Source organism: Emydura macquarii, unplaced genomic scaffold (genome assembly GCF_026122565.2).
Source record: "Emydura macquarii macquarii isolate MOO-44397 ecotype Brisbane River unplaced genomic scaffold, CSIRO-AGI_Emac_v2 contig_1390, whole genome shotgun sequence".
NCBI classification, from domain to species: Eukaryota; Metazoa; Chordata; order Testudines; family Chelidae; genus Emydura; species Emydura macquarii.
This window is the reverse complement of record NW_027131527.1, coordinates 10,267,676-10,283,873: the sequence shown is the minus strand read 5'-3', so window position 1 is coordinate 10,283,873 and position 16,198 is coordinate 10,267,676. Positions and strand designations below refer to the sequence as shown.

The 16,198-nt window shown below is 39.1% G+C and overlaps 1 protein-coding gene across 6 annotated transcripts in view; it reads left to right on the top strand.

Annotated features, from left to right (window-relative positions):
• CTNNA3 (catenin alpha 3) overlaps positions 1-16,198 on the top strand; it is an 813,634-nt gene that overhangs the window by 619,332 nt on the left and 178,104 nt on the right. For all 6 annotated transcript variants that reach the window (XM_067552599.1, XM_067552600.1, XM_067552601.1 and 3 more), the window contains one exon: positions 2,254-2,454. In XM_067552599.1, coding sequence (XP_067408700.1) covers positions 2,254-2,454 — 201 coding nt within the window. The remainder of the gene's footprint in view (positions 1-2,253; positions 2,455-16,198) is intronic.

Sequence of the window (16,198 nt, the reverse complement as noted above, 5' to 3'; positions counted from 1 at the left end):
TAGTGCTACAAAAGCCAATTGAGGGTAGGTTATCAAGGAGGAAGAGATGTACTGTAGTGAAGCCGCAGAAAGTTTTAAGTTGAGAAGAGAGGGGTGAAGGAGAGAGTCAACTATGGAATCAGTGTTGGTAGGAAAAGAGAAGAAAGGGAGACAAGGGTGCAAATAAATAAAGGATGATGGTAGATTCCAGAGCAGTAAATAATGAGTAAAAGAAATAAGATACTGGTCAGAAAGTGAACTGTCAGTAAGAGGTAAGAGAAGAACAGTGCCTGGTAAAGACAGAGTTGAGGGGAATGATCTCGATGAGTGGCTGAAGATCAAAGGTGGAGATTGAGAAGACAAGCAGACAGCATAACAATTTCAGAGACTATCCATCTGAATACTGAAGTGACCAAAGATAGGGGCAAAGTGGATTTGGAGAAGAAGAGGGAAAAGTAGCCATCAGAATCAGAGGAAGAAGAGATGGACAAGGAGCCTGGGTAGGTGTTGGTGGCAATAAATAGACATTTTCATAAAGTGAGATAGGAGAATAAAGTCTGAAGGAGTGCATTTTGGAAGAGGGAAAAGGAGAGGGATGGGGTCAGGCAGAGTAGGACTGAAGGGAATAAACACTACCACCTTCTCTTCACTGTGCCATGGTCTTGGGGGGAGGAGGGGGAGAAAAGAAGTCACTGTGATATATATTACAACCCCATACATTATCTTTGGGGACCATATTGTAAATGCAATATTCAAATTCAAAAAGCCATTATATTTTGATGAGCCACATAGTATGAGCCATAAAATATTCATAGATCTCTGTACCAATACAGGTGATATATATTTGTCTGTTCCTGGAATTCAGAGAGGGAAGGAAAGGGTGTTCCTGCGGACTCTGGAATCATGAGGAGTTGATTAAAGGAGAATCCAAAGACTGGCTAAGCAGAGACCCAGCCTTTGAAGCCTGACCTCATGTGCAATGGTGGGTGGGTTTGGGTTACCTGTTTTCAAGAGGCTGGGAGGACAAGGCTTTTGGTATAAAATTCTGAGTTTAAAGAGACGTGCGGCCTTCTTTCTGACCCAGCAAATCAACATAACCTTTTGTCGAAGAGAAGGCCCAACCCTTGCTTAAGGGTAGAAAGGGCTTTGGCTTGCCAGAGCCCCACAGGGCTGATAGATGATGGATGACTTCTGGTACATTTAATGTACATTTAGATTCTGTTTTTGTATGTTTTCTCTCTTGGCTTTTATCCTTAAATAAAGGTATTCTACTTTGGAAGAGCTGTGTGGTAACTTGTAACTGCTGATGTATGCTGTTCATCGACTTTGGAGAGAAAGCACAATGAAGGGGATGGAACCACTCAGACGTGCTGGCTGGGGAGAATCACAGTGGAGCACAGACTAAAACCCTGGTCTAGACAGAGAGGGGTGTGGGTTCCTGCCCACAAAGAGGTGAAAACTAGAGGTCTGAGATCTGAACAGGCATTCCTAGAGCAGTTGATGAAGGGGGTCAAAAGTGTGTTACCCTGAAACTATGACAGCCACCATGAGATAATGCAGCTACTGAAGCAATGTCAGAGGGTGAGAGCCAGATCCCATGTTGATACATTAATAAACCTGAAAATCACAACCCAGTCCGAAGCAAAAATACTGCTCTGCTCACCTACTTGATTAATATTGTTTAAACCCAATGGTCCTATTTCCATGGACCTGGAGAAGATTAATTCAGTTGTGGCAATTTTTATAGATATACAATTCATCTCTTTATAAAACCCTTTGCCATAAAGGTTTACACAGGACACTTTCAATTATACTAATAAATCTTTCCCTGGCTCCATCCTTCAACTGTCCAGGGTGGATGACATTTTTCATAGAACTGGCAGCTTACATATATATTTTTAGACATTTTGGTCAAGAACCTAAATGGTATTTAGGTGTCTAACTTCCCCTTATTTCACTGGGAGTTAGGCTCCTAAATGTCTTTGAAGATCTGGGCCTCTGTAACCATTCCTGACTCCTTATTGCATTGCTATCACTGCAAATGGAACAATATTGCACATACAGTTGAAATGGGGGATGCTGTTGGAATGTCCATAAACAGTTTTAATTATATCAAGCTAAAGGAAAGAGAAGGAAAAGCTGATGTCTTGTGCCAAACAAGTGTTGTGCACTGTTTCCAAATTGACAAGAAAGCGTGAACTCATTGTTTGACGTTTGTCTGAGTGGAATCACAGCTAAAGGAATCCAATCTAAACATAGCTGTTTTGTTTACAGAAGGCCACATTCTGGAGGATGTAAACAAGTGCATCATTGCACTAAGAGAACAGGATGCTGAAGATTTAGATCGCATAGCGGGGGCCATCCGAGGACGTGCTGCAAGGGTGGCTCATATTGTCTCTGGTGAAATGGACAGTTATGAGCATGGGATTTACACTGGAGGAGTGATGAAAAATGTTCAGTATCTGACAAATACTGGTAAGTCTGGGTTTTAAACCAAGTGCATAACATAACAGAAAAGGATTTATTTGTGCTACTGGTTTAAAATAGATTAACTCATGATCTAATGAACCTTTGCCAGGGGTTCTATTATTTCCTCTCAACAAACAGTATCTTTTTGTGATTACAGCATACAACTTTAAAAACTGAATCTTTGTCAAAATATTTTTAGTCTAGCAGAAGTTCTTTTCTTTTTTGACATTATTTACATCAATCCAAGTGACACCATCTAGCTGGCTTTGGGGGTGTAGGTACGAGTGGCCCACCCAAGCTCTGCTTAAGCTACCTTGGCAACTGATCGTCAGACGGTGTCTTCCCGAACTTCCTGCTTCCTGTCACATTATCGGAAGCAGGAAGTTCTGGAAACCACCGGTTGAGAAATGAACAGTTTCTCTTGGCAACTGTAACATTGGGCAGATTAGTTTCTCAGCCGGTAGCTTCCTGCGGCTTCACATGACTGTAAGCAGGAAGTTTGGGAAGCTTCTGTTTTTCGGCTGGCCCACCTGTGTCAGCAACAGGGCTTGCCAAAAAATCACTTCTGGCTATGCCCCTGGCCAGCTTGTGACTAGTGAAGCAACAATTTTTAGCAGTGTTCTGCCAGCCTCATCACATTCCTTAAGCATATTCATGGCAAAGTCATTGATATCCCAGGCCTGCTTTTATAATATGTGTACAGTACAAATGAAGCCCTTGGTGTTAGTAACAAGTATATTTTCAGTTCCTTAGCAATTTGTGGTCCAACTGTAGCAGCAGCTCCTTTTAGGTATGAGAAAGTTGAAAGTTTTTTTAAAAAGAGAAAAGCATTCCCTTTTGTGATCACACGTTGTATCTATGGTTATATGAAATGAAAAGGGACTATTAACTATGGTTAATACCCACCTCTTCTTTGCTATGCAAAGTCTGATCTCTGTTCAGTCAGTTGAGAGAAGATATTAATTCCTTTATGTATGATTATCAGCTTGGCCAGTCAAAGAATAAAAGATGAAGCCACCGTATTGATAAAAGGTTTAAAACTGCTTTGTTGTGCAACTCTTTCTACAGTACCTGCCTTTAAAGGATGATTTAAGACTGATGAAAAACAAATGTACCAAGTATTTTGCCATACATGCTACCTTTGAGGCTCACAAAATTCCACAATTTGTCTGGCCATGTGGGATGAAAGAGAGCACCCTGCTGCTAGCCCTCTCCCTGTCCAGCCTGGGCCCATAGCTGGGACTCTGCTACCACCACCTCATCTAAGGGTAGGGGTCTGAAAAGAAAAGGGAGGTTGGCTCCACACTGTCCCAGATATTAAGAGCTCTGATCCCCCTTCCCCAGCTTTCTTAAGGGATGCTTTCCTCTAAATCCTCTTCTAATCCATTTTATCTAATCACCATATCTCTTCTATAATGATACCTGCACTGGACATCTGCCACATTTTTTTTTTATTACTAAGTCATTACATTTTAACCTAACCTTTCTGCCCACCCCACCAGGTCCCTGAACCACTCTGGGGAAGGCGAAAAAACCCACCCTGTCTCAGCCAATCTGGCAGCAAGGGAAAAATTCCTTCCTAGTCTCCAAGGAAAAAGGGCAACTAGCTTAATGCAGATCATAAAGAAACTCAATTCTACTCTGAAAAAAACCAAACCAAAACAATGAGAGTTCTGTAGCACTTTAAAGACTAACAAATTTAATTTCAGCAGGCATAAGCTTTTGTGAGCTTCAGTTCACTTCCTCAGATGAAGCTTCCTCATGAAAGCTTATGCCTGCTGAAATTAAATTTGTTAGTCTTTAAAGTATTATAGAACTCTCGTTTTTGCTGACTAACACGGCTCTGGAACTCAATTCTACTCTGATTCCATGGGTGGGATGGTGGGTATTGGCAGCCTGATCCCAGTGAGAGAGGGCTTCTCCAAAACTACCTGGGATATAAATATCCTGCCAAAGTCACCTGGAAGGGCAGGGCCCTTCACAACCTGGTCTAGCCCTTTCCTGTTCCTCCTTGCCCCATCCAAGTAAACTTGCCTCCTCTGCCACCAGTGGCAGAGGGAGCCCTTACAGGATAAGAGCATCTTTCCTCCCAATCAGTCAAAGGACCCACCGCATACAGTTATGGTGAGCAACACTGCATAAATCTGAAGAGGAAAGTAAATTGAATTTTCAGCCTTTGTCCTCTCTTCCTATTTCTACCACCACTTCATTGGGACACTGTAAGGCTGTTAAACTGGATCCATCTTAGTATCTTAGTTTTAACTTGAAATTCCTTGTCTCTTCATAAAAGACACCAAATCAAAAGGAGCCCCCTTCTTTGTTCTTTGACTAGTTTTGATTTCAAGAGCCAGCCACTTACGAAACTGCCCTTCTCCAGTTTTCTGGTGAATGCAGACTGGCTCTAGAATATAGCCTTTAATTATATAAATGTTGATGTCTAAATCCTACATCCATTAGCAGAGTTTCCTAAACAAGTCTTCAATGTGTTAAGCTTGACCGACATTCACTTATTTTACCGTCAAGAAAAGAGGGGCATTTTGTATTAGCTCATTCTTTGAATCAATCGCTCAAATAGGTCCAAGCTGGAGCTACATACATTGGGAGCAAGAGCAGACTGAGGACCCAAGGAGTTGCAAAAAGTGGAGATGATGATGTGTAGAGCTTGAAATAAATATGACCTTTATTTTCCCTCTCTGTGATATTTTGATGAGGGGAAAAGATGAGAAATTGTAGCACAACACACTTTTCTCATTACCTCTGAAATGAATAACAACGAAAAATAACAAAAAAAACAGGAGCTTATAGAGAACTACAGCCATGTGTTCTCTGGTACAAGCTCAGCCCTTCCTCCTTGCGGATGAGTAGTGTTTAAACACTTTGGGAACTGACACTGATTCCTGTTCCGTTGCACTGCTGTGACAGTGTGTGTCCCTAAATCGATGTACCTAAGACAGACAAGAAGAAATGCAGCCTTTTTTGTTGGAAAATGCAGTTTGTGTCAAGGCACATTGGGCACAGTGTCATGAGTTTGAATTTCTTTGTTATATATTGAACATCAGAGTCCAATATCCTTAAATTATTCAGTAAGAGTGAAAAGAAGGAACATACATTTTTCATTGTTATCATTATTTGTACATTCTTCAGTAAATAAACATGAAATCCTGAGAGGAAGTTGCAGGTGCTCAATGTCACTCAGAATTTGCCCCAATAAGTACTATGATTGTGGGGTCCTTCGAGTAGAAATCAGTCAATAACAAGGTGGGTTTTTACTAAGAATTATTTGTGTTTATGATGCCATCAGCTCCAAATTTAGCTTGCATAAATTACCCAGGGCAATGTAGTGATCTCTCTGCTTCCTCTATCTAGCGAAAATGAAGTATGTTTCCAAGGGCAGATCACTGTTAGGCCAATCTTTCTCCTGTTAATAATACTGTCTGAATAACTATGAATAATCAGACACAAGGGTAAGGTCAATAGAAAGATGTATTACTCTATACTAACATTCCAGGTATATAAAACAAATAAGCTGGAACACTATTTACACTGTTGGCCAAGGAAACACATTTGTATGTAGGACAGGATACAAATTATTGTTATAAGAGTATATGTGCTATTTCACAATAAAACAAATGGACTCATTTGAATCCACAGAACTCCTTGTAACCTGGAGTAATAGAAATAGGATGAAATGTAATAGCAGAAAGTGCAAGGTCATGCATTTAGGGACTAATAACAAGAACTTTTGCGATAGACTAGGAGCACATCAGTTGGAAATGACAGAGGAGGAGAAAGACCTGAGTGTATTGGTTGATCACAGGATGACTATGAGCTGCCAATGTGATGTGGCTGTAAAAAAAAAAAAAAAAAAAAAAATCTAATACGGTCCTAGGATGCATCAAGCGAGCTATTTCTACTAGAGATATTGACTCTTTATGAGGCATTGACTCTTCATGTTTCTAACCGTTATTCTTATGAGGGAGAGTCAGTAATCTCTCCACAAATAGAGTTGCAACTAGCTTTCTTCATACATATCTACTTGAATCTCCCCCCTAAAACTTTGGGTTTAAAATCCGTTTGGTTTGAAAAGTGGTAGCTTTGCCCCAGATAAAAAGAAGAAAGTTTCTACAATGTGTGAAGAAATTATATCAGAATTCCTTTGTGTTCCAAATAATCAAAAATTACCCTGATTTAAAATGGACTTTCGTCTAATATTTGTTTAGCTCCCTATAAACCAACCTATTAAATTCTATACAAGGAATATCATTCTCTTTTACATTTTGTAAATTAGCTTTAAAATTGGATAGAAAGAATATGACTTGCTGTTTCATTAGAATAATTATATTGAATTACATTTAACTTCTGTAGAACTCTACTGGATTAACACCTATTGAGTTATATAGGGCTTTTCCATAAGCGTGCAATAATTATACTAAATAAAATGGCAGAATAGAACGAAATGAAATCACACTGTTTCACACCACTGGTGTACTGTAATCCCATTGCACATAGACTCACTGGGTATGTCTATACTGCAGCTGAAAGGTGTGATTCCCAGCATGAGTAGACAGCATGCCCTAGTTCTGCTCAAGTTGGCACACCAAAAATAGCAGTGTGGACATTTCAGCAATGGTGGTAACTCAGACTTGACTCCTAGCCGCCTGAACACCTGAGTCTGAGCTCAGGCAGCTGAGACCTAAGGAATATACTCCTGAGTACTGTGAACTTATTTTAAGCTAACAATGTTTACTGGAGCAATAAAGGTACCACTGCTAAATATGACTTCACGTTCAAGATAATTTGCTGATGAAGGGTTTGCTATTATTAGTGGGACACTAGTAGTATTTAGACACTATAGTCTTGATTTAAGTACTTTTTTAAAGCAGCAAATTGTGAGTCAGACATCTCAGCGGATATTCAGTCCTGGACTGAAGAAAGGTTGCTGGGACAATGGTTGACATATAATCCCTCTGTGATGAGGGAGTCAGACAGGATTAGGAGTCTCTTCTAGAAGAAGGGCACAAGTGATCCATTATTAATTTGTTTATGGGGTTTTGTTTTTTTTTAAATACAGTAGTCTTTTTGACTTAATAATGTACTGTGAAGAAGCAACCTCTGGGGAACAGCCATTCTAACTCCAAAAAGTCTGGGGAAAGTCATAGCGCTGCTAATTCAAAGAAGGACTCTAGACCTGACCCCTCTGGGAATGGGCTGTGAAATTACAGAATTTGAGGACTTCAGTGTAGACCCTCCAGGGCTGGACCATGCTAACTTCAGAGAGGCTGGGAAGGAGAACCTTGAAAAGAGAAGGTTGTTGGTTTTTTGTTTTTTAAGAAATTAATGGGAGGAGCACTTTGTTAGGTTTGCTCTGACACTCTCCCAAAGGGCCTATTTAACTGAAAAGTGCCCATCTCTTCCACTACAGAAACAAAATACATTTTTTATTAGAGGCTCCATATTTTTATTGTATAATTAAAAGCTTTTAAAATTTAGATTCAAACTCTATTTCATAAGTGACTTATAAAGCTTTACAAAAGTAAAAACACTCCTATTGTTTCACAGTGCTCAAAGTAATCCAAAATCCACAGAGCTTCTTGTACCATCCTTAATGTGCTTGTTTATTATTGCGACAATATTTAATGTTAAGAGTTTTGTTTTTTATAATGGAGTGTAAATACCTCTCTCTGGAGCTATGAAAGTATCCAAAGTGCTGGTGGAAAGCTTATCCAAAATACAAAAGTACAAAAACATAGCACAAAGGAGCTGAAGCCCTCCAATACAATCTGTACAATCAATCTATTTGATTTAATGTGATACATTAAGGTAGATATGGGGATAAACATGTTAGGCCTTTGGTACTGTATCCATTTTTCAGCAGAATTGTTTGCTATAAAGTTTGCTCTTAAGGCTATGTTTATTTTTCCAAGAGCCATTCACAGGATTCACAGCAGTTGTCCAAATGATTTCTAAACAACAACAGAGCCTCTCTTTTGTTTACATGTCTTCTGCTTTTGATGTCTTCTCATATTATTTTTTTCTGGCAATTATTTCCATGGAAGCATTTCTGCTTAGGAAAGCCTACAGATATTCAACTCTTGATAGTTTGAGGAGAGATGCCATCTTTATTCAATATTACAAATCTTCATTCCTTGTATGTGAGTTGTTTTTTTTTTTCTTGGCTAGCTTTAGTATTCCTGAGACTTTACTTAGGCCCGGTACACCAAGAGCCTTGAGAAACACAGCATTCTTTCTGTGCCAGGGGTTAGGAACAGCTATTACTAAAAGCTATTACTGTGGCCAAGTTTTGTAAATTCTGGCGCACATGAAAAAGAGTATCCTGGAACCTTTTTCAGCCTTGCACTCTGACTGTAGAAAAGTGAACGTAACTAAGTCTAAGAGCATGTCTACACTGCCATAGCGGCAGGCATTGACGAAGTGGCATCGATTGAGTGGGTCTGTGTAGACCCGCTCAGTTGATGGGAGAGTGCTCTCCCATCAACTCAATTAGTCCACGTTCCAAAAAGTGGAAGGCAGTGTCGATGGGAGAGGCTCTCCCGTTGACATAGAGTCATGAAGATGCTGCGCTCCTTAGACGTAAGTATGTCGACGTGAGATATGTTAGTTATGTTATGTGACTAGCATATCACACGTTGACCCAGCGCAGCAGTGTAGATCAGGTCTATCTGACAATCGCTTTCATGTGTATTGGCAGTCAGTTGCCACTTGAAGTGTTCCATGCACAATGTGTACAGCAAAATCAGTCCCCCTTATAATTAATCACTCCCACTGTTTCTCCTCCCTCCTGCAGAGACGTTTGCTTCAGGGAAGAAGCTCCTTCCTAGCAACAAAGCTGGGCTTAGCATGCCACTAATATAATCATTTCATAGGAGGTAAAAGGTATTTTTGGAGACGGAATTGAAGGGTATTCTTTGGATTGTTATTTACTGGTGGCTGGATCATCAAGGCAGATGGGGATTTTATTATATGATATTTTGACTCTAAAATTTAATTATTGTAAAACCACTGGGTCCAATTGGCCAAGTCCTTACTGAAAATTAGAATAAAGAAAGAAATGTTCACTGCTTTCTACATAAAAATCTATGTAAAGAGAGGTCTGAGCAGAATGAGGTACAGCTTCTGGGCTATTCACCTACCACTTTGTAGTCCTTCCTGAGAGATGGGTCCAACAACAATGTATGTGCAAATTATATGTAGACTAGGGGTCCATGGGATTAGCAGGGGGAAACCCCTGTAACTCTCAATCCATTCTGAATGAACCAGACTGTCTTTTCACTTTCTCTAGCTCCTATCTCCCTCTAAGCAGTGCTAACAGTAATTTATGCTACTTTTGTGCCTGCCCTTCCCACCATTTTTGATGAGGAACATGCAGCACAGAATACTATGGTAGTCTCCTTATCCCACTTGAGTCTAGAAGTGGAGTGGGGAAGGTATTAGCAACTTTGGCAGGTATGGTGCTAGTAAGTTTCTTTTCTCTTCAGGCACATCCCACAATGATCAGCTGTCAGAATCATATGTGCATTAGTCAGATTCTAATTTTCAGTCAGTGTGTGAAGAAGCTCTGCTAGGATGTTAGCAGATATAGAGGCAACTGATAACTGATAGATAAACTGATTTAGATAAAATAAAAATACTTTTAGCTTTCAGCCATCCTCTGGACCAAATTTGTTAGAAAGTTTGAGAAAATTAGAGAAACCCCTAAGATTTTCTTTCCCCACTACCCTTTACTTTAACCCTGACTGTTCTCTGCCTAGATCTGGGAAGTTTTGCACAGCACTTGCAAACACAAACAGTGATTTTCCCCCACCACCATCTTTTTCACAAATCAGGTGAAAAAAAATCTATATTCCCTTAATGTGCGTCAATTTTCACTGTGATCAGTGCTGAAGAGAATAACTGCAAATCTGGAGATAGCAGCACCACCTTGATGGTATCAGTGTTAAAACTGATTTTGTTTACTTTATATCTGACTCTCCTGAAAGGAGGAATATTCTGAGTGATGATAAAATGTTTTGATGGACAAGCACTGTAAATAGAAAATATGGTACAGTTAAGAATAACTTGGATAAAGTAGGAATAAGAGAAAATAAATGCCCTATAGTATGTAACGAATATAGACAAACATACAGAAACTAGAATATAAAGTAAATAAAGATGAGAATAAGAACTATGGTTCACAATGCTAGGAAGAAAGGGATATGGACGTAGTAGAACTCTCAAATCTTTAGTACAGAGCTGAACAGCAGTAATAAAATCAAAGAAAACACTGATATATAATCTGAGGTATAAAATATAAAACAGAGGAAATTATTTTTGCTCTATATACAGGATGAGTGAAAACACATTTGGAAAGCTGTACACTCTTCTGCTCACCTCATTTTTGAAAGGATATTATGGAAATAAATAGTATGTATCAAAAGGCAGCTGTCATCACACAGACACTAAAGGATCTTTAGGCATTTAAAAAGCTTAGAGACACTACCCTTTGGAAGATAGTAGATTAAGAGAGACTGCATTGGTGAATATAAAATTCTGAAGGGAATTAAAAAGATTCAGATGATGGCAAACCTTCTGCAAAAAGGCTATTTAAACTAGTGCCATACACAAGAACACGGGAGCATGAGTATTAGGGTAAGAGCTTATTCACTCAATATTTCAACAGTTTTCAACACAGTAGATTAGAAAGTGTTAATGATCTAGCCCCTTATATGGCAGAGTTGGAGTAAATGAACTACAATTATTTCATTCATTCTTCTCAAACAAGACCTAGAGAATGATGATGGGAAGCTGTTCTTCATTCACACAGGGATTGAGCCTGTCTCCCCTTCTCTTCAGTAATCCATGGGGCCACAATACAATAATGACATCCAGCTTTATATCTACTTTTGAAATAATGCAACAAGCACCATCACAAAGATCTCACAATGCCCACAACAAGCATGACCAGAGAGATGCTGGTAGGGAGTGGGAAGTGTTTCGCTGAGGTCTGCCCCTCATTTGTCACAGTGGTTGAAGCTCTAGGGTTCTGCTTACGTCACAAGTAAGCCTGGATGACCATGCAGTGAAGTGGCAAGAAATGCCTTCCATCTTCAGCTTGCAAAGAGTTGTCACCCCTCTCATTTGAGGATAACCTCAGTGATCCATAGTTCTTTCACGTCCCAACAGGATTTCTGCAGCAACAACACAGAGACTCCAGATTGCTTAGAACATGGCAGCCTGACTCTTCTGGAAGATGAACCACTCATAGTACATCACTCCAGTGCTCTATGCCTTCTATTAGCTCCAAATAACTTTGTGTCAATTAAAGGCTTTGGTTTCAGTCTTAGGGACAGCTAAGTGTTTGTTTACCCATCTATGACCCACCAAGACATTTGTGCTTCACTGGGACAATGCAGTTAACAGAATGAAGCCTTTAAGAACGGGCAATAAGGATGCTGAATAAGCTTGACAGTGAAATATGCTAACAGAATGAGAATGAGACAAAGTCTGACCTACACTAGAACGTGCTTTAAGATCCATTTATTTGATAAAACTTTCCCACCATAACTCAAGGTAAGATGACCAATAAACTAACCAAATAAAAAAACTTAAGCAGAGCTTCCAAGAATCTTGAAAGAGCATAATCCACTATACAGTCTGCATTGGACTACCAACTTGCAGATATAATTTTCTTTTTTCCATGCTTGAATACTTCATTGATGGATGTTACAGAAATTCTGAAGATTCATTAATTATGGCTTGACCCAAAAAGAATAAGAATTTAATTAAAAGTCCCATTGAAATTATAACTTAACAATGGAATAGGTACCGTAGATTTTCTGGATCTCCTCCACTGTAAAAGGTCTGATTTACAGGAAGATTGGTCCATAGTCTTTGTATCATTGTGATTTTACTTTGTAATAATAATTAACCAAGAGGACAATGGGTAGCTCATTTTACTTTCCTTGTAGGTGGAACTATGATGGGCACTCTGCTCCCACTATCAGTATCTCTGAAGTCAGTAGGGAGCCACTTCCATCCTTGCCCTACTTGTAAGCAGGGCAGATCAGAGTCAACCCTGAAGGGAAGGGACATTTCTCCAAACTGTCACAAATCCCTGATTGCTGACCTCACTCTGCCCTTTTCTTTTTGAACTTCATCTAGTAACTTTTCAAACATTAATTTCTCTGCTTAGTTTTACTTAACTGGTCTATTGCCAGACTACCCATTTTAACCATTAAAGTACCTGCTCACTAATTCACTCATTACCTAACTGATTTATTTATTATCTATTACTAGGTGGGATGGAGGCAGGCTTGGAGATCCTGAACTCCAGTGGCTCTTATCTGAGTCAGGCAAGAGCCAATAGAAAAAGATGTTATCACTTCCTGGGCTACTTTATAAGGGACCTCAATCCTGCTCTCATTGAAGTCAATAGCAAAATTCCCAGTGAGTTCAAGAAAAGTGGTGTTGGTCTCTAAAAATGGAAAGTATTTGTTTTATCTTGTGAGCTAATCAGAGTTTGCTACAGTGAAACCAACAGTGGTTAGGCACTCACTGGCTTCCTCTCTGTCACCTACCCACTTTGAAAAAAAGAAGCAAAGAAAACATCTCCTCCTCCTACCAAAGAAAAAGAATAGGGTGTTTTTTTTATTCTTTTAATGTATACAGATTTCTACTCAGTCTTACTCACTAGCCAGAATTATTTCTGCATGCAACACCTCTCTGTGTGTGCAACACATGCATATTTTAAATCAATCAGATTATGAGTTCTCATTTTGACATTTTCAACAGTCTTTAAAAAGCACAAATGTACTGGGTACTTTCATGGGAAAGCATCAAGCATGTAGGCTAGGGGTCTGGTTCATCTTTTTGGATATGCAGTTGCATTTTCAAAATAATTAGGTGCTTAACTATGTGGTTAAACTTAATCAATGTATTTATCCATGTAAATAATGCCAATAGCACGAGTAAAGGCATTTTAAAAAGAAATGTGTACAAAGTTAAAGACAAACAGAAAAGCAGTAATAACTATACAAAAATAACAAACCAAACAAAAAAAACCATCAACAAAGCATTTTAAAGCGCATATTCTGTGGCAAACTTGACCTACATTCTGCAGAAGCATAGAATCATGGACATAGAGTGCCAAAGGGGACCTTGAGAGGTCATCTAGTCCAGCCCCCCAGCACTAAGGTAGGACCAAGTAAACATAGACCATCCCTGACTGATGTTTTGTCCAATCTGTTCTTAGAAACCTTCAAGGATCGAGATTCCACAACATCCCTTGGAAGGCTATTCCAGAACTAAATTACCCTTCTATTTATTTAGGTGTTTTTTTTCTAATATCTCACCTAAATCTTCCATGCTGCAGAGTAAGCCCATTACTCCTTGTCCTACCTTCAGCAGACTTAGGGAACCATTGATCACCATCTTCTTTATAATAGGAAGATCTCCTGGCTTCTTTAGCACTCTGCCCCCAGCCCAGCACGTGCTTAATTCTGAGCAAATTAATAGCTCTACTGACTTCAGATTTTAGCTTCCTGGCTTTGCAAACACCATTAATATATAGCACCTCTCCTCCACCTCTTCCTTCTATTCGCTCTGCTCACTGTAGTTTGTCTATCTATATTGACATTTCAGTGATGAGAAGTTTCTGTTATGCCCATTAGATCTCAGTCTTCATAATTTAGGGCCTGATTCAACACTCATGGAGGTCAATGGAATGATTTCCAGTGACTTCATTGTGCTGTGCATCACACCCTTAAGGAGACATCTAATTCCTTTTGCTTAATAAATATTATAAGGTACAGCAATGAACTTTTTAGATAACAATATATAGTAACATTGATGGTGTAGAAAATGTAGGAAACTCACAGATTTTGTATTTAGTGTTACTGGAATCATCTTAAGTTTAAACTTAATATTTTGCTGGTACCATTCAGAAGAGATATTTTTTGCAGCTGGTGGGCATACATTTTCATTGATATTTAAGTATAATTAAGAACTTTAGGATTTTATTTTGTGTATCACATTGTATTTTTCTTCTGCTTACCTTTAAATGTCAACAGTCTACCATGAAACATACCTTTCCTTGATTAAATTTTTATTTCAGTTATTGCAAGTTATTTACTGTAATGGACATGGCACTAAAAAATAGAATGACCTTTTTTCCTAAATTAGGTTTTGCTAGAGACCATTCTGTCTTTTTCTGTTTTTTGCCGTTTGTAACATATGTCTCATGAAAGCAAAGCATCTAATTTTTTCAAAATTAAAGTTCATTTCAGAAGTTTTCCAAGCTTGGGTGGGATCTGTCTTCTCATGGCTACATGAGAATACTTGGCAGGAGCAGCTTTTCCAATATTTCACTTATTTCCAGATTTTAAAAGAATTCAGCACTTGCAATCAGGGCCAGATTTTCAGAATGGCCCAATTTCTGTTTAGGCACTAAAATAAGTGGACAGATTTTCCAAAGAGCTCAGAATATTGGGTGAAAATCTCTCTTTTAGCATCACAGTGGGAGCTGCTGGGTACCGAGCACATTTGAAAATCTGGCCCAGTTGTAGGTGCTGAGCATTTGGAAATCTGGCCCTATGATGCTAAAATAGATGCTATATAGGCACAACCCCCATGTCCATATAGAATGGGGAATGCTGCATCTGTGGGACGTCTCCATCCCCATTGCTGCCTAATAAATGACTTTCTTTAGGCCTTGACATGGAAATAGCTCTGCTGGGTTTTGGTGGTGAAGATGGTAGAATACAGTAGCTGCTAGACAACATTACCATTTCCTCTTCATCCAGGAGATATTCTAGCTAGCATAAATAATGCATAGGGTCTCCCCTCTTGGAGAGGAGAGATGTTGCATCATGGGCGTCCCTGGCCATAGTTCCTCACGGGAGATGTAATCAGGCTGGGGAACCTGGACCATACAGGAGAATGGGGACATAAGGCAAACTAACTACAATTCCCATGAGACACTGCAGCAACATTTCCTAATAAAAATATTTCCGGTTTCAGCCAAAATATTTGGTTTTGCAACACTTTTTCAACAGAAAACTTGAAATTTTCCACTGAAAGTATTCATTTAATGAAAAAATTGGTTTAGCTGAAAACATAATTCTTTAAAAAAAATAAAAAAAAAAAACCAAATAAACAACAAAAGGCAGTTTTGACAGAAAATTTTCACCCAGCCCTAATTATTACATACCACTGATTATATCAATTGGTCTGTTTGTGTGCATAGTACAGCCACTGCACACATACTGCACGGAGGTGCCATTGAAAATATAGCATTTATCACTCCAATAATCTGTGACAACCACAGTAGCCTTCTATACTGAGAGTAGATACTGTGATTGCACAAATACTACATGGTGGTAAATACTGAGGTTTTAAATTCCACTATGTAACAAAACCAGGAAAGCCAATGTAAATAGGTCAGAATTCACATCTCTGCTGTTTTGCAAATGTAATTCAACTTTCATTATGTACCCACACTATGCTAAAACCAATCAAGGAAGTAGCTTTCAGTCTTTTGCCACAACTTTAAAATTCTTACCTGGCTGACTGATATTCATTTGGGTAGGGAAAACCCACCTGCATGTTAAAATACTGGAAACCACAGCTCAGGGAATTCACCAATGTCATTTCCAAGATCTTACTTCCCATTCAGGACTATCAAAGAGGACAGTAATACATTATGACTTTCAGCTGCAAAAACAAAGGTGTGTGTCAAATAAGCTACCAGTGCAGC